Here is a 25758-nt window from a genome sequence, read left to right on the forward strand (position 1 = left end):
CTTTTCTTCTCTCTATCCCCGTTAAGCAGGATCATCTCGTAGCTCCCGACGCCCCATGCCCGCGTCCTTCTTTCGCCCATCCTTCCCTCCCCACCCCCATTCCGTTACCCACAATAACAACAACAAGGCAGAAGCGGCACAGATCTAGCTACGCAGAGGCGTCTACACATATCCCCAATACCCTCTTACATACGCTCCGAGTCGCCCCCCTCCACCCTACAAATCGGTAACAGGCGCGTTCTATACATACAAATAGGCAGGGAACCCCCCCTCTCCTGTCCCGTCCGACGCCCGATATCGACTAGCCCACCGGCAACGTAACTACTTCCAGACTGTATACTAGTAGCAGCACCAGTACGATGTCCGCCAGTTCGTCTCACGACGTCGAGGATATGCTATGGATGGATGCCACCGAGGCAGGCGAAGAGGAGGAGGAAGAGGAGGAAGAGGATCAGGAGGGCAACGAGGAGAGTATAAGGAGACCCGGCGGCACATCACAGAGGTGGGCGGTTGATCACTCCACGGGTCACCACCGCCTCCACGGTAAATAAGCAAGACCCGACGAGTGAGGAGGACGGGGGGCTAACCGACGTGGCCAGCCGCCCGATTCATCGAGAGAGCCCTCGCAGAGGACTTTGAGCCCGCGGACGCGCTCAAGATGATCCAAGAGAAGCACACCGTCGACTTCGGGTCGGCCCGCGCGGGGGGCACCCAGGCGAGGCCGTCGGACCGCTTCTACCCGTCCTTCTACCTCGACTTCTTCAGCGTGGTCGGCAGACCGGGCCGACCGATCTCGAGGCCCGACGGTCCCATCTTCGATAACATCACCATATCCTTCCAGCGGTGGTCGGCGCCGTACGGCGCAAAGCACGTCAACAGGATCCCCTTCGACATAACAGGCCGGACGTTCAAAATCGCGCAGGCGGCCACGCGCAAGATCTAGTTCATCGTCATACACCCGGTAACGGGGGAGGTATCGGAGCTACCGTCATCGGCCGCCGACGCGCAAAGGCGCCGGGAGCAGGCCGGCGAACGGAGCGGCATACCGGTGCCGCTAGCGTACGAGCTAGCATCGTACATCACCGACATCTTCCAACTACCCGCGCTACTAGGCGAGGGCGTCGAGCGCTCGTAGCGGCCGGGCGGTCGGGAGACCCAACGGATCAGCTCCACGCGGTAGATGGCGTTCCAGGAAGCGTTCATAGCGGGCTAGGCGGCCTAGTCGGCGCACCGCGGGGGTAACAAGTCGTTCTAGGCAAAGCACGAGCCGGCCTTCCACGCTTATAACTATAGCGCTAATATCAAGATCGAGGTAAGCGACGAGCTCTACGACCTACCGCGCAAAAGGCACTGCTCTATAAAGGAGACGGACGACGATAAAAACGAGGCGGAGGGGGGGGATAAGGAGGAAGGGGAGCGGGACGACGACGCCGGTAGGGAGATACTCCGCCTAAAAGAGTTATCCATAGGGGATCGGCCGACCGCACGGGAGAGAGGCGGAGCGGCAAGAGGCCGGCGCGCAGACGGTACGGAGGATACCCGCTACGAGCGGATCCTATGCGAATATAACGGCCTAAGGAAGCTAGTATCCGAGCTCGAGACCCGGTTCTATCTGCGGAACATCACGGCCGTCTCGTACGCACTCGCCGTCTATATCAATAGCGATAGGGCGACGGGCGGCGATGCCGACTTGTCGGAGACACGGTGCCTATTAGCCGACAGGAATATGCTCGGGAGGGAGTTCGCGAGCGCGCGGGACTTTACCTTTTATCTACAGGCCTTCTACCCGGTATACGGTAACGTGTCCTCCTACTACTCGCCTATGTTCCTTAACTCGCTCTTTACCGCTATAAAGGGCAATATAAGCGACCGGAACGAGGGCGCGGACGTCCTCTCCTTCGGCTACTTCCAGGGGTACTCCAATATCAAGCACAGCATCCGCCACAGCCCCCACGACCTGCTAGCTACTAAGGGATATGCAACGGCGGCCATAACCGTGCCGGCGTCGGACGCCAGGGCCACGGCGGCGGCGCGGGAGAAGCGCGAGCGGTTACTGTACATTCTCCACGGACCCGACGAGGCCAAGCCGTTCGCAAGGGAGCGGCGGTAGATGGACGTCGCTATCGAGGCCGAGGAGGTAGCATTCCGCCTCGAGCAGGTGGTCTCGTTGGACGTCCGACGCATAACGGCGGGAGAGCGGACGTTCAAGACCGTAATACGCCCCATCTTCCAGATGATACGCTTCTTCCTAGTCGAGCACGAGTCCTTCGTGCACATCTTCCGGTCGATGCCGCTCGAGGTCTTCCCGCGGATCATGTGCGCCTACGCACGGCTCTTCAAGCTGGGCCTCGACGAGATGCACCGCCAGTTCGTCCTCGGCGGCGAGCAGGGGCTCGACCTGGCGCGGTCCGAGGCGGTCGCCGTCATAGACCGGCTAGGCGGGTTCATGTTCTCGGGCCACCCGCGGCACCTCGCCGGATCGGTACTGCGGCCGCTCGGCACCTTCGCCAGCCTCTGGGCCGGTGGCTGGCCCTTCCTCGACCCGGCCGTCGTAGACCTCGGCGGGTCGGGCTCGGGCGGGGCCGTCATCAACATAGCGCGGTAGCCCCACTGCGCGAAGACGGGCCGGCCCGTGCTGCTCCACGTGCGGGAGCTGCGCCACTACTACGGCGCCCGGGTAGCGTCGTCCCGCAAGAGCGCCGTCTGGTTCGCGCAGCTGGGCAACGCCGCGTTCACAAGCAAGACGGCCGTCGCTGCCTTTGCCGAGGAGCTCGTCCGCGAGCTGTGGGTGCCGCAAACCAAGGCCTTCATGGTGCAGCAGCTCAGGCGCCGCCTTCACGAGGGCGGCGGCGGCAGAACCGGCGACGCGGGCGTGCCCATCACGATGGAATCCGTCGCGGCGTGCGAGCAGGCCCTGACGGACTGGGACGCAGCCGGTGACGCATTCACCTGGAAGGCTCTCCAGCGGCTCTGTCGCGGCCTGAGGCCCGGCGGCGAGCGCGCGGCCATCTCGGTCTCGGCCCAGCGCGCACGGCAGGACTTTATATCGGAGCTATTGCGGGTTGTTGGCGGTGACGCCGGTAGAGATTCGTTCGCGGCTAAGAACGTAACGTGGCCGTCGACGCTGCACTTTACCATCGCCAACGGTCGCGCGTCCCTGGGCGGTAGTGTTAATACGGCGACGTAGGAGGCCGTCTTCACGGGCTGCTTTCTTATCGCCGGTATCGAGTAGGTGCCGGGTCCGTTCCGCAGCCGGCTTACCTCGAGAAGTATTATATAGCTCGGGGATAAGGCCGGTGCCACCTCGGCCCCGACTAGCGTACCCGGATCGCTATAGCGGGCGGCGTAGGAGGCAAAGATCAAGCACGAGAAGACATTAAGAGACCGGGCCGAGCGTCGGGAGCGCCATCTACGCATCGACTTCGGCTGTCCGGTACCCTTCACCAACATTCCCGGACTCGTACTATCCGGCTTTAGTCAGGCGAAATCCATCTTCTCTAACAAGGGAGACGCCAAAATGCTCGACCACTACTAGCTCGCTATAAACTGCCTCGCTAATAATATCGACGATACGTTCTACCATTTGATGCTCATAATTGTCCTGACCGTCTGCTCCTTATCCGAGACGCCCGAGGTCGCGCCCGGTGCCCGGACCTTTAGCGCGGCCCCGAAGCGGAAGAGCCCGGCGTAGCTTGCCCTCGTCATGGTCACGTATATGATGTAGTTCCTTTACCCGGCGTCCTTCCCGTGGGCAAAGAGCGCGAGCGGCACGGCGTACGATATCGCCGAAATGACAAAGAAAATCGGTACGTGCTAACAAGCCTTCGATCCGGTGTTCAAGACTGATACGGCGCTAGAGCACAAGGGTTGCAGTAACCGCATGCTCCGAGAACTGGGCTAGGTAACGTCTAAGAGCTAATAGGATAGCCCGCGAAATACGGACTTATAGCTCCGTCTACGAGACGAACTCCTCGTTCTCTTCCGAGAGCTGCGCACTATTATAAAACGGCCGGACGACTTCATTAGTATGGTCTTCCATAGCCAGGACAAGATTTGGGTAGATCGTTGTACTAGTATTATCTACGGGTGAGGCCAGGTAAAAAACTACATCGAGGAACCTTCCTCTGCCGCTCAGATTAGTTAGCTATAGAACATAGTAATTCTAATTATCTATAACAGAGTTTCGTTATTATTACTCCTTTGATCAATAAGGTGCTGCCTACCGCTTAGGGTCAGCGTCTTCCTACGCCTAACAATCATTGTTTACGTCGATAGCCTGCCGACGATTAAATTTGTATGGGAGAAATTTCGGCGCTAGCAGGTCATGGGGGTTGCGACGATTGGGATCAACGTCTGCCGACGATTAGCGGTCTGGGCGCTACACGTGTCGCGGTGAGTTCAAAACAGGTAAGCTTGTCAAAGGATCAACTACGAGCCGATTGATGTCAACAGTAATACGTTTATATGTAAGTACGGTCGCTTTGAAGCCAGTCTGCTTTTCGGTCGGTTTTTTGATGGTCGTTGAAAGATAGGGTATGTAAGTACGGACCATCTCGTCATATGCGAGCGGGCGGCCTACCTAGACAATATGGTTGCTATTATCTCTGCTACTACGTAGTAAAGATAGCTAACCCTACGATTACTACCTCCCTCTAGCGGTCCCTTAACGGAGAAGATGATATAAATAGGGCTTTAGTAGGATCTAGTTTTCATCCGGTATGTATTCAGTTACGAATATGCATAATATAATAAAGGGACATGGAAAGCGAAGTAAACAAAGTATGAATGAAATCGATGACATGGAGATGTATTTAAAGTAGAGTCAGTGCGAGATGCAAGGGCTCGGGAAGAAAGGTCCAGGTAAAACCCAGACACAAAATGCCGTGCTATTGGGATGCTGGCTGACAGGTTGATGGCGAAGAGGATTAAGTAGAAGTAGTGTTTTTATATAGAGTGGAAGTGTCAGAGCCCTCCCGGGTAAGGGCCAGTTAGAGGTAGTAAGGAGTCCAAGTAACAAAGGAGCAACTCAGATAGATATACAGCGCGGGGAGTGCACGTCGAGGGAGGAGCAGATTTCAGTAATCCATCATGTTACCCCTAACCGCAGTTGGCCTCTAAGAGCTTCCACCCTAACATACAGACAACGATGAATCCGACTCAGATTCATTGAAATGCCCATAGAAATAGAAATGGGTCCCTAAAAACAAGGGGTCAGATTCATTGAAACGACAGGGGGTCAGCTTCATTGAGTTTTTCTTATCTAAAATAGACGATATAGACATGCATCGAAAGCTGAGAATTAGGCGAGCTCAGAAATGATCTTACCTTTATTATAAACCCAGTATTCACCTCTATATGTATAGATTCGTGATTGACGGTTTGATAGGGTCAAGATGGCTCGTGCATGGCTGCACCAATGATCGGTAGGGTGGCCGTTACTCAGATGGCTCGTGCGTCGAACCTTTGAACAGCATCACTACCAAAGCTAGACGTCTAGTAAAGGCTAAGAGCAGTCAAGATCTCAAATCGCATATGTTTAACGAGTTTGTATTTGGCCGTTTGATTCAGCAACTAGTATACTATAACCCCTCCATACATAACCATAGAATCTGCATTCTGTAGCATACGTTCATCATGCCTATAACATCATAAAGCATGCCGACCTCATCCATCTCGGTAAGCCTAACCTCTAGGACACGACGAACTGTAGTAGAGTTCATAGAAAACGCCATAGAAAATAATTATGGGGCGTGAATACTAGGGTGTAGAGTTGATAGAGATTATAGGGGTAGAGTTGGTAGAGGTTTCCTTAGCTAAAATAGACGATATAGATATGCATCGAAAGCTGGCAATCAGGCGAGTTCAGAACTTATCTTATCTTTATTCATAACCCAATATTTATCTCTATTTGTATAGATTCGTGTTTGCCGATTTGATGGGGTGAAGATGGCTCGTGCATCAGTGCACCAATCAACGCTAGAGCTATCATCACATAACCTTGCTATGCTCACTGAGGCAGCAGCCAATCATAGTATTTCTACCTAGCGTTTCCTTTGTGGTAAGCGTTTAGTATAGTTAAACGAGATAAGGAATGCGCTGCAGCTACCGAATGAGGAGATAGCGCCCATGTCCAGTTTAATGCTGTGGTTAAGATAGTTGCCCGTCCAACAGCATCTTAACTCAACCACAGTCAACATCAATCCACCAATATGTAAGACTAACACCACTTATCTCGGTAGTAGCCCACAACTACCACGGCCCAAGACTATCGTAATTACGCTAGTAATGGAGCCGTTTATCTTTTATGAAGAGTATGCACTCGCTATTTGTAAAACATGTCAGTTTGCTGTGGTTAGTGACGAGTTAGCCACCCACCTACGGACACGCCACCGCCATATCCCACCGTCGACCCGTAGTAGCATCGTCAAGGCCATCTCTAGTATAATGGGCATACGTACGAACCAGGCCAGTCTTGCGCAGCTGCAGTATCCCGACCCATCAATAGCCCCATCGACCATCTTGCCGACCTACGTACGGACGGTATCCGATATCACCGATACTCCTATGTTTATTGCCAAACTTAAAGGATCCAGGATCATTGCCGAAGACATCACGGGTGGGTGAACGATTAGAAGAAGGGCGGTAACATAAGGGCGAGATCTTATTAGGAACGTAGTATACCGTGGACGTCCGGTATACTATACTAGCGGTTCTTCTTATCACGGGCTAGGAGCCAATAGTTCGAGGTAGGGCGTGGCCAACCGCTAGACCAAGCGCCGGAGGCGGTCGCCGAGGAGGTAGCGTCACGGCAGGCTACCGAGCTACTCCGTCAACTACGGCAGAACTAAGCCGAGCAGGTCAAGGCGAGCTATGACGATCTCATCCGTGCTACCAACGACAAGCTCGAGCCGAACCCGTGGCTCCAGCGGGTAGGATGGGCAGAGCATCTAAGTGGACTACGCATCAGCCAGCTCTACGAAACCACCGGCCTAATCCAGGAGGCCGTGGAGGACGTGCTCCATGTGATGTGGACTTCGGTCAACGAGGTCTTGGAGTACGCCAGGGCCATATCTACGCCTAATAAGGTCGGGCACGCCGTATTATTCGAGGTCTAGCGGAAGGAAGCATATATTAAGCCCACGAGGCCGTTTAATAACCGCATTGAGGAGGATACTTAGGTACGGTATAAAGATGTCTAGAGGGTCTTGCTCTATGTGTGGTTCCGGACGTAGGAGCTACCGGACGACAGGAGACCGCCGTACCGGCTCACCGAGAGGCAGTACGATGCGTAGGACGAGTTCGAACAATTAGCCAAGGCCGTGGTAGAAGGGGACTCCGAACTACGTCGGATACGCTCCGGCCGGTAGCACTTAAAATGCTCGTTAGCATGCTGGACCACCAGCTTAAGAGAGGGCAGTACGAGAACGCGATAGTGAGCACGCTCGCTATAATAGGCATCCGGGCCGACGGTGGCTAGATGGATATTACCGACTATACAACAAAGTATTCGGCGATCATTAAAGTAGCACGTATGTTAGTCGTTTATAAGGCATATACGCAGAGGCAATACGATGTCGCTCGTCAGGCCGCTACGACGGACGAGGGGGCGGCCGATGATGGCATAGAGAGTCTCTTTGTCTACGTCCGTCGCATGGTACAGAGGTTCATGACGCGTACGCCCGGGGCCCCCCAAGCCGAGCCAACACCGATGGATTGGATTCTCGAGACGCGGACGTATGGCATGCACATACAGTATAACACGCCGGCAGACGGCGTAATCGACTGGGTAGGCGACCGCATATCGTATCGGCGCGTACGGTTTACCATGGACCAGTTATCGGACATGCTCCACGGCGTCGTCGACGAGGCCAGGCTGCTATTAGCGCAGCTCACGATGGTCACAGGCGGGGACGAGCAGGGCGACGCAGTGTCGGACAGCAGCCAGGCGAGGAGCTGTCTAGACGAAGCGCTGCCGCGTATTCACTGGCCGTCGATCGAGGACGACCATAGCGAGACCCGAGAGGGTTACTCGTTTCTATACGACGACCGCAACGCGTGGCTGAGGGAAGGGGACGGGTGGGTGTTCCGGCGTATCGTGGGGTCCCAACCGCGGCGGCGTCAGTGGGGTATAGAGGGACCGACGTCGGGCAGCAGGGCGTTCAGGGAGGAGGTAGTGCGCGAGTACGGGCATACGTTCGAGCAGTTCCGCGAGCGGCTATGGTTGCTAATGCATATGCTAGGGGGCCAGCCGGGACGGGCGACGGAGATGGGTAGCTTACGGGTAGCTAATACGGTAAACAGCGGGGTACGGAACATCTTTATACACGACGGTATAATATATTTCGTAACGGCGTACCATAAAGGGTACCGGAGCAGCGGGCAGACTAAGATTATCCACCGGTATTTACCGAGAGAGGCCGGCGAGCTACTTGTGTGGTACTTATAGCTCGTACTTCCGTTCTGGCAGGAAGCAGAAGGCATCACGAAGCAGGCCCACCACTATAGCGCTTTCTTATGGGCCGACGAGGTCACATAGAAGAGGAGCGGCGGAGGAGCGGCGACGGTAACCAGCATAGATGTCGATAACGCGGGCGATACTGCCGAGGACGGGGACGAGGGTAGGGCGGCGTGGGCTTGGATAGAGGATCGGACGTGGACGACGGACCGGGCCAGGCGAATTATACAACGGCACAGCAGCCGGCTACTCGGTAACAAGCTGAACGTGAGTATGTGGCGGCATATTGCCATCGCTATCGCCAACCGATTCTTACACGAGGCGTTCGGGCGGTGGGATCCAGGGAAGAAGGGAGACGACGAGGACGAAGACGAGCTCGGTGATAGCCCGTGGGATCTACAAGCCGGGCACGGGACGCGGATCGCCGGTATGATCTATGGGCGGCTACTAGTCCAGTTCGGTAGCGGGGTAGCGGCTAAGCAGCAGCAGTTTCGTAAGGTCAGCTCGCAGTGGCATCGGTTCTTGGGGTTTGGGGACGAGGACCGGGCGAGCGACGGTTACCGCAGCGGCTCGAAGCGAAAGGTAGAGCTCTACGACGGCGTCCGTCTCGAGGCCCGGCTACGGCGGTTCGCACGGCTACAGCAGGCGGACATGGCCGGCCGGCTACGGCAGATGACGGGGGACGACGCAGCGACGTTCCGCGGGAACCAGGCGAAGGTAGTCGGGGCTATCGTCAACGGGCATAGCCCGATCATCCAGGTAATGGGCACGGGCAGCGGTAAGAGTTTATCGTTTATGCTATCAGCGTTCTGCTCACCGGACGGCGTAACGGTAGTTATTATACCACTTACCGCGCTTCGGACCGACTTAGAGGCGCGGTATACTAAATTAGGGATCGCCTCCCATATATAGCTTAGCCATAAGAACAACCAGGCCGCATCCATTATCTTCGTTATGCCCGAGTCCGCCGTCAATAAAGGCTTCCAGGACTTTATAGTACGGCTTACGTCACGATAAGCGCTCGACCGCGTCGTAGTTAACGAATGCCACGTTATACTAGAGGGGACCCGGTCGTTCCGGCCGAAGCTATGCGAGGTTAACGTAGCGATACGAGAGTTCGGGGTACAGATCGTATACTTAACGGCCACGTTAGCGCCGGGCGACGAGAAGGCATTCTTCGGGCTTATAGGGATAGATCGTAACCGGACGCAACTATTCCGGGCCCCGATAAGTAGGAGGAATATTAAGTATAGCATCGTAAGGGTAGATAGGCACGGCGGGCGGAGCTCGTCTTAACGCACCGGCAGACGCGGCCAGGGCGGGAAGGGGAGCAGGGAGTTTAATAATATTAACGAAGTATTTACCGCGCCGCGGAAGGGTAGCTCGCTAACGGGCAGCCGGGTAAGGTAATTATCTATGCCATATCGATAAAGAGGGTAGAGCGGTTAAGCGCGGCGCTAGGATATCCGGGGTTCTATAGCGACATCGATACGAGCTAGGGCAAGGCGGATCGACTGGCGGTATGGCGACGGGGTAGCGGGGCTAAGGGTGGGCTGGTGGTCGTAACGAATGTATAGGGCTCGGTATCGATATACCGGACGTACGGCTAGTAGTATACGCGGATATGCCGCGGTAGCTTTACGTTTTATATAAGAGAGTAGTCGAGTAGGGCGGGACGGAGGGCTAAGTAGGTCGGTCGTAGTCTGCCGGGCGGCGGTAGTAGTAGCGGCAGGACTAGGGCGAGGCGGTAGCGGCAGATAAGACAGAGGCTAGTAGACGAGTTTATACGAACGAGCGAGTGCCGGCGGGTAGTGCTCGACCGGGTGATAATAGAAGGACGGACCGGTTATAGTGCGAAGAGGGGGAGGCCAGTACGATAGGTGCCAGCGGCGGAGGTAGGCGGAGGATATAGACGGTATACTAGAGTAAGGAGCGGCGGAGGAGACGGTGCCCGAGGGGTATATAAGAGCTTTTAGGACGGCGAGCGGTAGACGGTAATAATACGGCGCGGGCTCGAGAAGGAGCGGATAAGGGAGGCGGAGTAAGTGGAGAGATTCCGGAGACTACTAGGGACATAGGGTCAATAGTACATATACTACTAGTACCAAGAGCAGGCCCACGAGCACCGGTCGGCGGAGTATAGAGAGCGCAGACGGGCGGAAGACTAGGCGGATATCGAGAAGGGTATCGAGCTAGCGCATCAGGAGATATTTAGGAAGAAGCGGCTAGAGGACTTTTCTACGTACTTCGAGTACGGGCTACTATAGGAGATATATAAGGCTTAGGATAGCCGGGATAAGGAGGGGGAGCGTTATAGTAGGGCGACGGACCGAAGTTACCTATACGGTGGGCGACTACTCGAGATATACGGGTAGGGTATAGTACGAACGGACCCGGACGGGGTAGAGAGGGTAAAGCAAAGGGTGATGGAGGAGGAGGGGGAGGTAAGGGCGTTAGTTACGAAGGACGATTAGCATATCTAGTTAGGCAGACTGATTTTATGGGGTGGGATACAGAGTAGTCGGTTATGTAAGGTGATATATATGCTCTAGGAAGAGGATTTAGAACGTATTTAGGTAGATATTATATAAGGATCTTAGGGTTAGTACTAGTATGAGTATCTTAGGGTCTTATATTTTAAAACTTAAGTAGTAGACTAAATAGAGGATAGGAGTTAAACTCAGTACTAGTATTTATTAGTTATACTTTTTATTAGATTACTTATAAAGATTATAAAAAAGTAAAGAAATAGTAGAAAAGAGGATAAAGGTAATAGAGATAGTTAGAGTTAAGAGGGGTCATAAACAGTATTCAAATAGTAGGGTATTTCTAGAAATATAATAAGAATAAGGATTATTAAAGAAGGTAATAAGGGTTTAATGGACGACGACAAGCGGCTACCGTATAAACTAACGTCGTTATAGGGAGAAGCGTGGGACTCGTTCGAGCAGATAGCGGAAGTAGCTAGCACGGGGACGGGGCACCAAACGCCGGAGAAGCTAGAACGCACAGCGTTTAATATACTCATCAGCATACTGGACTACTAGCTGAAGGGCGGAGATTATAGTAGTGCTTTTTTTTAGCATACTCGCGGTAATAGGCATTACCGAGGATAGCGGCTAGGTTTAGATTATAGACTATATAATAAAGTACTTAGCCGTTATTAAGGTAGCGTATATGCTAGTGATTTATTAGGTATAACGTACTTGATAAGCGAGCTGCCCAGACAAGCGAGCTGCCCACCTAACCATGATCACATTATAAATCTGTCTAAGGAGCAACATTAAAAACATAAAATCAATTGAAACTACTCTGAATCCTATTCCTCAGATATTTCTTCATTAAACTGACATGTTCGCGCATTATGGCCAGTGTTTCCGCAGACGCCACATCGCCGTCGACCTGTTTCTGTCCTCGGCCGACGACCACTACTCTGGCGCGTTTCCTCCTCAATCTGGGCCGTAGCCTCTCTCTGCGACTGAATGTCCTCTGCCTCAGCTACAGTAAGACTTCCTCCTTGTCTGAGACGTGTTTTCTTAGCCCTCCTGCGTCGGCTAAGTAGGTTATTTTCCTCCCGGAGGATCTGGACCTCCGACCTTAATAAGGCAATCTGGTGCATAAATCCCCGCGCTCCCTTTGATAAATGCTCTACAGCTTCAATAATTGAAGTTGGGGAGCTATTTTGATGGCGGGAGATCCTCCTTTTGATGAGTTCGGACTGAGAAGAGGCCTCTGTTGGGTTATTTGGCGTCTGAGAAGTCCACGCGGGGGGTGTTGTTGGTAGGGACCCTGGGGGTGTTGGAGTGTGTAACTTGACATCAAGCTTCGAAAGTACACTTTCGGCACTCAAAGGAACAAGCCCGGCCCCTCTGAAGCCTCCCTGGATGTTTTTTACCGTTAGGGTTTGCGTGAAAGCGTTGTGAAATGCAGGGAAGAAGTCCTCCTTCGTAATATGGGTATTACCCCGGCGCATCTTATCCTCAATTTGTCGACCATAAGCCGTCTTTAGTGGCCCAAAACACCCAACGTCTAAGGGCTGAAGTAGATGAGACGAATGGGCCGGCATGCAGAGTGTGACGATATTGTTTTCCTTACAATATATCTCAAAGTCCGCAGAGTGGTGACTTTCGTGCCCATCGACGACGAGGAGGCGATAACTGCTAGTTGTACGCGGTTTTGTATGCCGATCAAAGTGCTGGAGCCAGTCTAGGCCTCTTTCATTTGTTGTCCATCCGTTTTCAGACGTTGCGATGACCCAGTCGCGTGGGAGATCTGTTTCTATATACCAGGTGGAGAGGTGATATTGGCCTGCAACGATGATGTACGGCGGAACGCTGTAGCCTGACGAACTGATGGCCTGAATGACTGTAACCCATTCACGATTGCCAGGCTGCATCATTTTTGTATTTGAACGCCTTTCGGCACTCGTAACGACCATCCCGGATGCAATCTGGCCCATCATAAACCCAGTCTCGTCGAAGTTGTAGATATCGGAGTCTATAATGCCGTATTTCGCGATTATGTTCGCTACAAGCCGAAACCACGCGTTTATCGCGTCTGGATCTTCGCATTGGCCCCTCTTATAGTCGTACTTGCGAAAAAAGCGCGTCCGGAGCTGTGGTTGTCGTTTAACGAAGTTTGAAGCCCAGCGCTTCCCAACTGGGGGCGCGTCGCGGTCGGCGAGCAATCGATTGGCCATTTCTTCCACACCACTGATCCGGGGAGGAAACGATCGGGAATCTAGGTCGAGGATATACTCAACTAGCTTCTCCTCTTCAAGCTCCGTCAATTTACGTGAGTTAGGTATAGTATCTTGTCGTGTAGGTGTCCCTTTTAATCGGGTGCCTAGGGTCCTAGGGGGGACTGAATAGATTCTTGCTGCGGCTCGAATGCTGAGTTTAGGGTTTTTTTGGATAGCCTTGACTGCTAAGTTCAATTGGGCCTCTTTGCTTTGTGACGACATGATTATTCGTGGCGTGATACGCATTAGAAGTGAGGAGGAAGGATGAACGCGGTTGGGTGGGCAGCTCGCTTGTCTGGGCAGCTCGCTTATCAAGTACGTTATACCGAGCGGTATAATAAGGTTACCGAGCTAGAAAGATCTCTAGGGAAGGATGAAGTAGAGAAGGCGGCGCAGAGCTTGTTCTAGTATATGTGGGTAAAGATACGGCGGTTCATGACGCGTACGACGGGCGAGAAGGACGCAGAGCCGACGCCGATGGACTGGATTCTCGAGACGTGGACGTACGGGATGCATATCCAATACAACACAGCAGCGGCGGGTGTCATGGACTGGGTGGGCGATCGCGTGTTATATAGACGGGTACGGTTCACGATGGGGCAGCTGTCAGACGCACTGTACGAGCTGGTCCGAGAGACGCGGGAGCTACTCGTAGAGCTGACGGCGACGGAGGATTCAGGTTTACCAGACGGTCCCGAAAGTAACGTGCGGTCCCAGCTACCAGCCATCCCATGGTCATCGATCGAAGACGACCACAGCGAGACGAAGCCGGGCTACTCATTTCTTACCGACGACCGTAATAGTTAGGTTTCTAGCGGGGACGGCTGGCTGTTTATACGGCTGGCGCAGTTACCCGCCGCAGCAGAGCGCTGGGGACTGAGCAGCATAAATAACGATTATAGGTCAATAGACCGACCGTTCTAGCCGTCAGCTATGCAGGAGTTCGAGAGGACATTTGAACGACTCCGCGAGCGACTATAGATACTTCTACATATGCTTAGCGGGCAGCCGGTGCGGGCGAGCGAGCTTGTAGGTCTACAGACGGTCAATACGGTCAACAGGAGCGTCCGCAACATATTAGTATATAATAAATATTATGCTTCGTTACGGCGTACTATAAAGGGTACCGGACGACAGGCCAGGCGAAGGTGATCCACCGCTATCTGCCGAGGGAGGTCGGCGAGCTCGTCATATGGTATCTGTGGCTCATCTTGCCATTCTGGCAGGAGGTGCAGGGCATCATGTACGAGGCCAGCGGATACAGCGCGTTCTTATGGGCAGACGACATTATTCGGCAGATGGACCCGGAAGAAAGCAGGACGGCAGCAGTGTTGGAAGAACGGAGGGATAACACAAACGTCAGGGATAGCAACAATCGCAGTATAAATACAGACGAGGCAGGGGATAAGAGCACATACGTAGGCGACTAGACGTAGAAAGATAAGCGAACGTAGACGACAGATAGGGCGCGGCGGATTATACAGCGCACTAATATAAGGCTGCTAGGATACTAAGTTAACGTAAGTATATGGCAGTATATAGCCATCGGTATTGCTAACCGCTACTTGAACGAGTCGTTTGGCCGGCCGGGTGGAGACGACGAAGGCTTGGGGTCGGACGAGGGAATAGACGAGGTCGAGGATAGCCCGTAGGACTTATAGGCGGGATATAGTACGCGGCTAGTAGGCATGATCTACGTACGAGAGCTTATATAGTTCGGTAGTGGTCTCGCGGCGAGGTAATAATAGTTCCGTAGAGTTAGCCGTTAGTAATATAGGTTTTTAAGGTTCGGCGCCGAGGATTCGGAGTCGAAATAGGACTCCGCGGGATATAAGAGGAAAAAGACGGAGGCATACGAAGGGCCACGGCTCGAGGCGAGGCTCCGACGGTTCGAGAAGCTAAGGAGGATAGACTTAGAGGGCCAGCTACGGTAGATGACGGGGACGACTCGGCGGGGTTCCGCGGAAACCAGAGAGAAGCGGTGCTCGCCATCGCCAGCGGGTACACGCCGATCGTGTAGGTAATAGGGACGGGCGGCGGCAAGAGCGTCTCGTTCATGTTGCCGGCGTTCTGCTCGCCGGACGGGGTGACGGTGGTTGTGACGCCGCTGGTAGCGCTGCGGACGGATCTGCACAGGCGATACGTCAAGGCGGGGATCACATCGCACGTATAGCAGAGCCGGAAGAACAACCAGGCGGCGTCCATCATCTTCGTCACGGTCGAGTCAGCCGTTATAAAGGGGTTTAGAGACTTTATCGTACGGCTAGAAAGGAGGCAGGCGCTAGACCGCATCATTATAAACGAGTACTATATCATACTAAAGGGTTTACAGAACTTCCGGCCACGGCTTAGCGAGCTCGGGGAGGCGATTCGCAAGTTCGGTATATAAACGATATACTTAATAGCGACGCTTACGCTAAAGGACGAAGTAGTATTCTTCCACGCGATGCGACTAGAGGCAAGTCGTGTAAGCATGTTCCGAACAGCAACGACGCGCAAGAACATAGGATATTCCGTCGTCATAACAAGCGACAGGATCAGTGACGAGGACGACGGTGGCGCAGAACAAGACGAAGATGACGCGGCGCTCAAGACACTTGACACGGTTGAGGCCGAGGTATGCCGGGTAGCAGTCCAGTAGGTACGTGAGCTTCTGGCCAGCGGCGGGCGAGGCAAGGCGGTAGTATACGCCACGTCAATCGAGCGGGTAGAGCGTTTAGGATCAGTGCTGGGGTGCGCCACGTTCTTCAGCGACGTCGACTCGATAGAGGGCAAGACGGCTCGGCTCGAGGCGTGGCGTCAAAGCAACGGGGCCGAGGGCATCGTAGTGGCGACGAACGCATTAGGACTGGGCATCGATATCCCGGACGTACGGCTCGTGATCCACGCCGATATACCAACGGGACTCCGCCGATTCGTGCAGGAGAGCGGGCGAGCGGGGCGCGACGGGCAGCCGAGTACATTAGTCGTAGTACGCCGCAGCGGCAACAGCAGCGGATCGTAACAGGAGGCGGCAATAGAAGAGTATCTCGCCGGCGACGAATATAGACGGGTCGTTCTCGACCGAATAATAAACGGGAGAAGTAACCGTTCTAGTTATAAAGAGGACGAAGAAGTATACGACGTCTACCGCGGGGGCGATCCAGGGTTAAGATTAAGGTTCGTTCTCGGCTATAATAGCAAGGACAGTATAGTAGAAGATAATAAAGGAGGCCGGGCAGCGTTCCATATGCTAGATAGGTATGTAAAGCTAGACCAATAGAGAGTTAGGGTAGAGAAGATAGGCAAGGCTAGCAAAATAGAAGTATTTCTCGCGCAGCTTCACGGGCGACGTAAGAGGTACGTATTATATTTCGGGGTAAGGGACGACGAGAGGTATACGTTTGCTAGATACCCGAGGAGGGCAGAGACGGAGTGGATACGGGTATAGTAAGGTATAAGGACTACCGAGCGGGAGATATTCGGTAGGAGGCGTCTCGAGCTATTCTCCGGCTACTTTTACTGCGGGTTATTATAGGAGTTTTGTAAGCGGTGGGAAGGCGAGGTAGAGGACGGCGGGCGGTTTCACTAGGTAGAGGGATAAGCGTACCAACTAGGAAGTATACTAATAGAAGTATTTACGGCCAGTATAATAAGACTTCTAGAGGTGGTATAGAGCGGCGTATTCGAGGAGCAGATAGCTGCTAAAGGGGTGCAGATTATAGAAGATAGAAGAAAGGGTTAGGATACGTTTTATATATGGCTAGGAGGGCGAATTCTCGATCAAGACCCGGGTCGGCGGGCACGTATACGCAAGCTCGCTGCTATGCTTTTATGCAGCGCTAGGGATCCGATCTCGTCCGCTCGGGTATACCGAGCCGTACTTATATACGGGCATACTGGCAGCCATCTTATAGTGGTGCCGGCTCTTCTTCTTAGAGGCGGCGTTCGAGGACCAGCCACGGGACTAGGACGAGGTCGGGGTTCCGGCAGTCCTTACATTCCGGGACCAATATACCGCTTAGATATATATAGGCACGCATATAATCGCTAGCACCATCATCGGATAGATAGCGCTCGGGAAAGGCTGGCGGATACGGATAGGCGGGTAGCTATCGGTACGTTAAGCGGATAACGGCGAGTCGCTATTCTATAACGGCGAGCATATCGTTATCCGGGACTTTACGCGGGCGCTCCGGGACCAGGTCGTCGACGTACGGAAGCTACTCGGTGCACTGTGCGGGGGGGACTGGGAGCTAGTTAAGATGCGTATTAAGCTAGGACGGCTCGTCGATAGTATAGTGCGGCTCGGGGCTGGCCAGTTATTCGTAACGAAGGCGGAGAACGACTGGCTAGAGCCCGGACCGGCGGTGGTGATGAGGCAGCTCGGGGCGTCGATATGGGACCCGAGAAAGTAATAGGTCAAGCGAGAGGGGGTTCGGTAGTGGCTGCGACGGCTGAAGATGTTCCGGGAGGTACTGATGGTGCTCGTTTATGTATGGGGCGGGCTGCCCGGCCGAGGGCCCGAGGTGGCGACGCTGCGGCACTGCGACTCGTGGTAGCTCATCCGTAATATCTTCGTGCTCGATGGGTAGGTGATGATCGTGACGGACCGAGATAAGATGAAGGCGATCCGGGATAACTCGCGCAAGGTAGCCCGGTTCGTCCCCGACGTGATCGGGTAGATAGTAATAACGTATATCGCGTGGATTATCCCGGCGGAGCGGGCGCTCCGGCGCAAGGCCTAACATACAGACAACGATGAATCCGACTCAGATTCATTGAAATGCCCATAGAAATAGAAATGGGTCCCTAAAGACAAGGGGTCAGATTCATTGAAACGACAGGGGGTCAGCTTCATTGAGGTTTTCTTATCTAAAATAGACGATATAGACATGCATCGAAAGCTGAGAATTAGGCGAGCTCAGAAATGATCTTACCTTTATTATAAACCCAGTATTCACCTCTATATGTATAGATTCGTGATTGACGGTTTGATAGGGTCAAGATGGCTCGTGCATGGCTGCACCAATGATCGGTAGGGTGGCCGTTACTCAGATGGCTCGTGCGTCGAACCTTTGAACAGCATCACTACCAAAGCTAGACGTCTAGTAAAGGCTAAGAGCAGTCAAGATCTCAAATCGCATATGTTTAACGAGTTTGTATTTGGCCGTTTGATTCAGCGACTAGTATACTATAACCCCTCCATGCATAACCATAGAATCTGCATTCTGTAGCATACGTTCATCATGCCTATAACATCATAAAGCATGCCGACCTCATCCATCTCGGTAAGCCTAATGTTACGCCCGTCGCAACTTGTCACTGTGGGCGCGTAGCTATATATGCAGAACAAGGGACAATGATGACCGGAGTCATCATTATCGAAGCTTTTGCTTTGTGCCACAGTTGGTTGCCTTGTCCAGCTCGTAACACCTAACCTCTAGGACACGACGAACTATAGTAGAGTTCATAGAAAACGCCATAGAAAATAATTATGGGGCGTGAATACTAGGGTGTAGAGTTGATAGAGATTATAGGGGTAGAGTTGGTAGAGGTTTCCTTAGCTAAAATAGACCATATAGATATGCATCGAAAGCTGGCAATCAGGCGAGTTCAGAACTTATCTTATCTTTATTCATAACCCAATATTTATCTCTATTTGTATAGATTCGTGTTTGCCGATTTGATGGGGTGAAGATGGCTCGTGCATCAGTGCACCAATCAACGCTAGAGCTATCATTACATAACCTTGCTATGCTCACTGAGGCAGCAGCCAATTATAGTATTTCTACCTAGCGTTTCCTTTGTGGTAAGCAGTTTAGTATAGTTAAACGAGATAAGGAATGCGCTGCAGCTACCGAATGAGGAGATAGCGCCCATGTCTAGTTTAATGCTGTGGTTAAGATAGTTGCCCGTCCAACAACATCTTAACTCAACCACAGTCAACATCAATCCACCAATATGTAAGACTAACACCACTTATCTCGGTAGTAGCCCACAACCACCACGGCCCAAGACTATCGTAATTACGCTAGTAATGGAGTCGTTTATCTTTTATGAAGAGTATGCACTCGCTATTTGTAAAACATGTCAGTTTGCTGTGGTTAGTGACGAGTTAGCCACCCACCTACGGACACGCCACCGCCATATCCCACCGTCGACCCGTAGTAGCATCGTCAAGGCCATCTCTAGTATAATGGGCATACGTACGAACCAGGCCAGTCTTGCGCAGCTGCAGTATCCCGACCCATCAACAGCCCCCATCGACCATCTTGCCGACCCACGCACGGACAGTATCCGATATCACCGATACTCCTATATTTATCGCCAAACTTAAAGGATCCAGGATCACTGCCGAAGACATCACGGGTGGGTAAACGACTAGAAGAAGGGCGGTAACGTAAGGGCGAGATCTTATTAGGAACGTAGCATACCGTGGACGTCCGGTATACTATACCAGCGGTTCTTCCTATCACGGGCTAGGAGCGAATAGTTCGAGGTAGGGCGTGGCCAACCGCTAGACCAAGCGCCGGAGGCGGTCGCCGAGGAGGCAGCGTCACGGCAGGCCACCGAGCTACTCCGTCAACTACGGCAGAACCAAGCCGAGCAGGTTAAGGCGAGCCATGACGATCTTATCCGTGCTACCAACGACAAGCTCGAGCCGAACCCGTGGCTCCAGCGGGTAGGATGGGCAGAGCATCTAAGTGGACTACGCATCAGCCAGCTCTACGAAACCACCGGCCTAATCCAGGAGGCCGTGGAGGACGTGCTCCATGTGATATGGACTTCGGTCAACAAGGTCTTAGAGTACGCCAGGGCCATATCTACGCCTAATAAGGTCGGGCACGCCGTATTATTCGAGGTCTAGCGGAAGGAAGCATATATTAAGCCCACGAGGCCGTTTAATAACCGCATTGAGGAGGATACTTAGGTACGGTATAAAGATATCTAGAGGGTCTTGCTCTATGTGTAGTTCCGGACGTAGGAGCTACCGGACGACAGGAGACCGCCGTACCGGCTCACCGAGAGGTAGTACGATGCGTAGGACGAGTTCGAACAATTAGCCAAGGCCGTAGTAGAAGGGGACTCCGACACTACGTCGGATAAGCTCCGGCCGGTAGCACTTAAAATGCTCGTTAACATGCTAGACCACCAGCTTAAGAGAGGGTAGTACGAGAACGCGATAGTGAGCACGCTCGCTATAATAGGTATCCGGGCCGACGGTGGCTAGATGGATATTACCGACTATATAACAAAGTATTCGGCGATCATTAAAGTAGTACGTATGTTAGTCGTTTATAAGGCATATACGTAGAGGCAATACGATGTCGCTCGTCAGGCCGCTACGACGGACGAGGGGGCGGCCGATGATGGCATAGAGAGTCTCTTTGTCTACGTCCGTCGCATGGTACAGAGGTTCATGACGCGTACGCCCGGGGCCCCCCAAGCCGAGCCAACACCGATGGATTGGATTCTCGAGACGCGGACGTATGGCATGCACATACAGTATAACACGCCGGCAGACGGCGTAATCGACTGGGTAGGCGACCGCATATCGTATCGGCGCGTACGGTTTACCATGGACCAGTTATCGGACATGCTCCACGGCGTCGTCGACGAGGCCAGGCTGCTATTAGCGCAGCTCACGATGGTCACAGGCGGGGACGAGCAGGGCGACGCAGTGTCGGACAGCAGCCAGGCGAGGAGCTGTCTAGACGAAGCGCTGCCGCGTATTCACTGGCCGTCGATCGAGGACGACCATAGCGAGACCCGAGAGGGTTACTCGTTTCTATACGACGACCGCAACGCGTGGCTGAGGGAAGGGGACGGGTGGGTGTTCCGGCGTATCGTGGGGTCCCAACCGCGGCGGCGTCAGTGGGGTATAGAGGGACCGACGTCGGGCAGCAGGGCGTTCAGGGAGGAGGTAGTGCGCGAGTACGGGCATACGTTCGAGCAGTTCCGCAAGCGGCTATGGTTGCTGATGCATATACTAGGGGGCCAGCCGGGACGGGCGACGGAGATGGGTAGCTTACGGGTAGCTAATACAGTAAACGGCGGGGTACGGAACATCTTTATACACGACGGTATAATATGTTTCGTAACGGCGTACCATAAAGGGTACCGGAGCAGCGGGTAGACTAAGATTATCCACCGGTATTTACTAAGAGAGGCCGGCGAGCTACTTATGTAGTACTTATGGCTCGTACTTCCGTTCTGGTAGGAAGTAGAAGGCATTATAAAGCAGGCCTACTACTATAGCGCTTTCTTATGGGCCGACGAGGTCATATAGAAGAGGAGCGGCGGAGGAGCGGCGACGGTAACTAGTATAGATGTCGATAACGCGGGCGATACTGCCGAGGACGGGGACGAGGGTAGGGCGGCGTAGGCTTGGATAGAGGATCGGACGTGGACGACGGACCGGGCCAGGCGAATTATATAACGGCATAGCAGCCGGCTACTCGGTAATAAGCTGAACGTGAGTATATAGCGGTATATTACTATCGCTATCGCTAACCGATTCTTACACAAGGCGTTCGGGCGGTGGGATCTAGGGAAGAAGGGAGACGACGAGGACGAAGACGAGCTCGGTAATAGCCCGTAGGATCTATAAGCCGGGCACGGGACGCGGATCGCCGGTATGATTTATAGGCGGCTATTAGTCTAGTTCGGTAGCGGGGTAGCGGCTAAGCAGTAGCAGTTTCGTAAGGTCAGCTCGTAGTAGTATCGGTTCTTGGGGTTTGGGGACGAGGACCGGGCGAGCGACGGTTACCGCAGCGGCTCGAAGCGAAAGGTAGAGCTCTACGACGGCGTCCGTCTCGAGGCCCGGCTACGGCGGTTCGCACGGCTACAGCAGGCGGACATGGCCGGCCGGCTACGGCAGATGACGGGGGACGACGCAGCGACGTTCCGCGGGAACCAGGCGAAGGTAGTCGGGGCTATCGTCAACGGGCATAGCCCGATCATCCAGGTAATGGGCACGGGTAGCGGTAAGAGTTTATCGTTTATGCTACCAGCGTTCTACTCACCGGACGGCATAACGGTAGTTATTACACCACTTACCGCACTTCGGACCGACTTAAAGGCGCGGTATACTAAATTAGGGATCGCGTCCCATATATGGCTTAGCTATAAGAATAACCAGGCCGCATCCATCATCTTCGTTACGCCCGAGTCCGCCGTTAATAAAGGCTTCTAGGACTTCATAGCACGGCTTACGTCACGATAAGCGCTCGACCGCGTCGTAGTTAACGAGTACCACGTTATACTAGAGGGGACCCGGTCGTTCCGGCCGAAGCTATACAAGGCTAGCGCAGCGATACGAGAGTTCGGGGTATAGATCGTATGCTTAACGGCTACGTTAACGCCGGGCGACAAGAAGGTATTCTTCGGGCTTATGGGGATAGATCGTAACTAGACGTAACTATTCCGGGCCCCGACAAGTAGGAGGAATATTGAGTATAGTATTATGAGGGTAGATAGGTACGGCGGGCGGAGCTCGTCTTAACGCACCGGCAGACGCGGCTAGGGCGGGAAGGGGAGCAGGGAGTTTAATAGTATTAACGAAGCATATTACCGCGCCGCGGAAGGGTAGCTCGCTAACGGGTAGCTAGGTAAGGTAATTATTTATGCTATATTGATAAAGAGGGTAGAGCGGTTAAATGCGGCGCTAGGATGTCCGGGGTTCTATAGCGATATCGATACGAGCTAGGGCAAGGCGGATCGACTAGCGGCATGGCGACGGGGTAGCGGGGCTAAGGGTAGGCTAGTGGTCGCAACGAACGCGCTAGGGCTCGGCATCGATATACCGGACATACGGCTAGTAGTACACGCGGATATGCCGCGGCAGCTTCTACGTTTTATATAAGAGAGCGGTCGAGTAGGGCGGGATGGAGGGCTAAGTAGGTCGGTCGTAGTCTACCGGGCGGTGGCAGCAGTAGCGGCAGGACCAGGGCGAGGCGGCAGCGGCAGACAAGACAGCAGGCCAGCAGACGAGTTTATACGAACGAGCGAGTGCCGGCGGGTAGTGCTCGACCGGGTAATAGACGGAAGGACGGACCGGTTATGGTACGAAGCGGGGGAGGCGCAGTACGACAGGTGCCAGCGGCGGAGGTAGGCGGAGGACATAGACGGTATACTAGAGCAAGGAGCGGCGGAGGAGACGGTGCCCAAGGGGTACATAAGAGCTTTCGAAAACGGCGAGCGGCAAACGGCAATAATACGGCGCAGGCTCAAAAAGGAGCGGATAAAGGAGGCGGAGCAAGTAGAGAGATTCCGGAGACTACTAGGGACATAGGGTCAATAATGCATATACTACTAGTACCAAGAGCAGGCCCACAAGCACCGGTCGGCGGAGTATAGAGAGCGCGGACGGGCGGAAGACTGGGCGGATATCGAGAAGGGTATCGAGCTAGCGCATTAGGAGATATTTAGGAAGAAGCGGCTAGAGGACTTTTCTACATACTTCGAGTACGGGCTACTGCAGGAGATATATAAGGCTTAGGATAGCCGGGATAAGGAGGGGGAGCATTATAGTAGGGCGACGGACCGAAGTTACCCATACGGTGGGCGACTACTCGAGATATACGGGTAGGGTATAGTACGAACGGACCCGGACGGGGTAGAGAGGGTAAAGCAAAGGGTGATGGAGGAGGAGGGGGAGGTAAGGGCGTTAGTTACGAAGGACGATTAGCATATCTAGTTAGGCAGACTGATTTTATGGGGTGGGATACAGAGTAGTCGGTTATGTAAGGTGATATATATGCTCTAGGAAGAGGATTTAGAACGTATTTAGGTAGATATTATATAAGGATCTTAGAGTTAGTACTAGTATGAGTATCTTAGGGTCTTATATTTTAAAACTTAAGTAGTAGACTAAATAAAGGATAGGAGTTAAACTCAGTACTAGTATTTATTAGTTATACTTTTTATTAGATTACTTATTGTTGGAATAGGCCTACATTAGGCAGCAGGAGGTTGCTGCCGCGGTCCGTTCCAGCCACGGTGGTCCGTGTGGCTCAGCCACACGAGGGTGGTATACCCCAGACTTCCTGCCGCCGCTGGCACCTGGTTAGACTTCCACAAAAGAACAACAAGAACAAGCAATATCACCACTACAGTCGGTGATCGTTACTACCCACGATACTCGAGTATTTTCCTTTTCCACCTATAAATCCAACACTAATCACAGTAACCACTACTACGATATACTGCAGATCAGCAAGGTATTACAGAAGAGACTATTGCGACGCCTCACCACGGGATCCCTTCAGTACTAATCACGAAATCGCCGGCCCTCCACAACCCGCATTATCGTCAACCTTTCTTCCGCAACTACGTTGCCGTTGATAAGGGCGTCTATCACGCTATCGTCGATCGACCTCGCAGCCAAATACCCTTCCGTACGACAAGTGCCGTTGGAGAAGTCCGTTGCTCATCACGATAATTCAACTTCGTCAACTTCGTCAATTTCGTTGCCCACAACGAATTTCCTCACGATACTTTTTTTTTTTCACCTTCAACCCACAAATTCGCGAAGATTCGCGGAAGTACGCGAAAAACACCTACTATACCTTCCTTACCTTCTACACTTTTACGCAATATCCACGCTATGGCAAGGCCGCAGGCTCCTACTTGCTATCTCTGCAACTACTCACTTCACTAATCCTCCTCCCTTAACTACGCTACACCATAACGGAATCGCAGACGTCACAGGATCTGCCCATCCCGTACGGCTTTGGCCGACTTATCGACCTAACGGTATGGGGAAGCAACGATAAGATCCTTTTTAGCGAGCGCGATAATAGGAAGGTATGTACACACATTGCTTACTCCATCGCTACGTGGTTACAAGAACAAATCTTTAGTCGCGAATTATTCGCCGCCTTCCAACGCGACTTCGATGGATGGGACGAAGAATTCTTCCACGCGGCAGGATCAAGGGCACTCAGCCTGCTCCGCGATCACCTCCTCTTCAATGGTGTCCATATCCCTAAGACCAGGGACAAGGTGGCTCCTAGGCTGGTGGAAGTTCTGGATCGTGACACCTTTCATACATGGACGGATGAGGAAGTCGAAGAGATGCGTCATCATTCCCCCTACTTTAACCGTCTATTAGATGAGGATCCACGTATCCTCGAGGATATCCAACGACAATATATCAGCCCGCAACAACGAACGGCTATGAGGGAGAAGCAATATCAACAGCAGATGGAGATTGAGAGACAGCAAAGGAAGAACGAGAAGGAGAAGGAGGACCGTATGAATGAGATTCTTGCCAAGGAGCTGGCAGCCAGGGCAACCAGGGGAGTTGACAACCCTCCTCTACCAGAACGACCAACCCGACAGAAGCCGACTCCTCGACAGTCGCCAGCTCAATCGGTCCACTCAGTATCTCGTCGACCTACCCCAATTACACGCCCATTATATCCTACGATAGCACCTCCCACTACGCAATCTCGTCATATCTTACCAGCGCCCCCGCTGTCGCCGAGACCCGCGATGATGGAGCACCCTCCACAACACCTTCCGCCTCATGACGAAGACTTCTACGTCGGCCCACAAGGCCACAACTTCCCTCTAC

At 53.2% G+C, this 25758-nt stretch overlaps 7 protein-coding genes across 7 annotated transcripts; 4 read left to right on the forward strand and 3 right to left on the reverse strand.

Annotated features, from left to right (window-relative positions):
* Positions 1 to 6288: 6288 nt before the first annotated feature.
* On the forward strand, positions 6289 to 6531 carry BDP81DRAFT_281268 (uncharacterized protein; the record flags this gene model as incomplete). The annotated part of the gene is made up of 1 exon (XM_060583005.1): positions 6289 to 6531. A coding segment is annotated over one exon (243 nt), but the record flags the coding sequence as incomplete, so codon positions are not given.
* Positions 6532 to 7340: 809 nt separating this feature from the next.
* On the forward strand, positions 7341 to 8060 carry BDP81DRAFT_110968 (uncharacterized protein; the record flags this gene model as incomplete). Its single annotated transcript, XM_060581480.1, has 1 exon — positions 7341 to 8060. A coding segment is annotated over exon 1 (583 nt), but the record flags the coding sequence as incomplete, so codon positions are not given.
* A 261-nt stretch (positions 8061 to 8321) lies between these two features.
* On the reverse strand, positions 8322 to 9399 carry BDP81DRAFT_437878 (uncharacterized protein; the record flags this gene model as incomplete). The annotated part of the gene is given in 3 exon segments (XM_060591270.1): positions 8322 to 8890; positions 9290 to 9291; positions 9310 to 9399. The coding sequence occupies 3 exon segments, from the start codon at positions 9397 to 9399 to the stop codon at positions 8500 to 8502; spliced, it is 483 nt and encodes a 160-aa protein (XP_060440568.1). The 3' UTR covers positions 8322 to 8499.
* Positions 9400 to 14114: 4715 nt separating this feature from the next.
* On the forward strand, positions 14115 to 14573 carry BDP81DRAFT_501482 (uncharacterized protein). Its single transcript, XM_060595535.1, has one exon. It carries the CDS (start codon positions 14190 to 14192, stop codon positions 14346 to 14348), a length of 159 nt encoding a protein of 52 aa, XP_060440569.1. The 5' UTR covers positions 14115 to 14189; the 3' UTR covers positions 14349 to 14573.
* Positions 14323 to 14694, reverse strand: BDP81DRAFT_437887 (uncharacterized protein; the record flags this gene model as incomplete). The annotated part of the gene is made up of 2 exons (XM_060591271.1): positions 14323 to 14622; positions 14653 to 14694. Coding segments are annotated over 2 exons (309 nt in total), but the record flags the coding sequence as incomplete, so codon positions are not given.
* Positions 14695 to 14924: 230 nt separating this feature from the next.
* Positions 14925 to 16051, reverse strand: BDP81DRAFT_437889 (uncharacterized protein). The gene is made up of 3 exons (XM_060591272.1): positions 15532 to 16051; positions 15166 to 15477; positions 14925 to 15121 (listed from the first exon to the last, which is right to left on the reverse strand). Exons 1-3 carry the CDS (start codon positions 15717 to 15719, stop codon positions 14962 to 14964), a joined length of 660 nt encoding a protein of 219 aa, XP_060440571.1. The 5' UTR covers positions 15720 to 16051; the 3' UTR covers positions 14925 to 14961.
* A 3096-nt stretch (positions 16052 to 19147) lies between these two features.
* BDP81DRAFT_111017 (uncharacterized protein) lies at positions 19148 to 19795 on the forward strand. The gene is made up of 2 exons (XM_060581481.1): positions 19148 to 19547; positions 19682 to 19795. The coding sequence occupies exon 1, from the start codon at positions 19216 to 19218 to the stop codon at positions 19513 to 19515; it is 300 nt and encodes a 99-aa protein (XP_060440572.1). The 5' UTR covers positions 19148 to 19215; the 3' UTR covers positions 19516 to 19547; positions 19682 to 19795.
* Positions 19796 to 25758: the final 5963 nt, after the last annotated feature.

Source organism: Colletotrichum phormii (assembly GCF_030913505.1).
Source record: "Colletotrichum phormii strain CBS 102054 chromosome Unknown BDP81scaffold_24, whole genome shotgun sequence".
In the NCBI taxonomy this organism is placed as follows: domain Eukaryota; kingdom Fungi; phylum Ascomycota; class Sordariomycetes; order Glomerellales; family Glomerellaceae; genus Colletotrichum; species Colletotrichum phormii.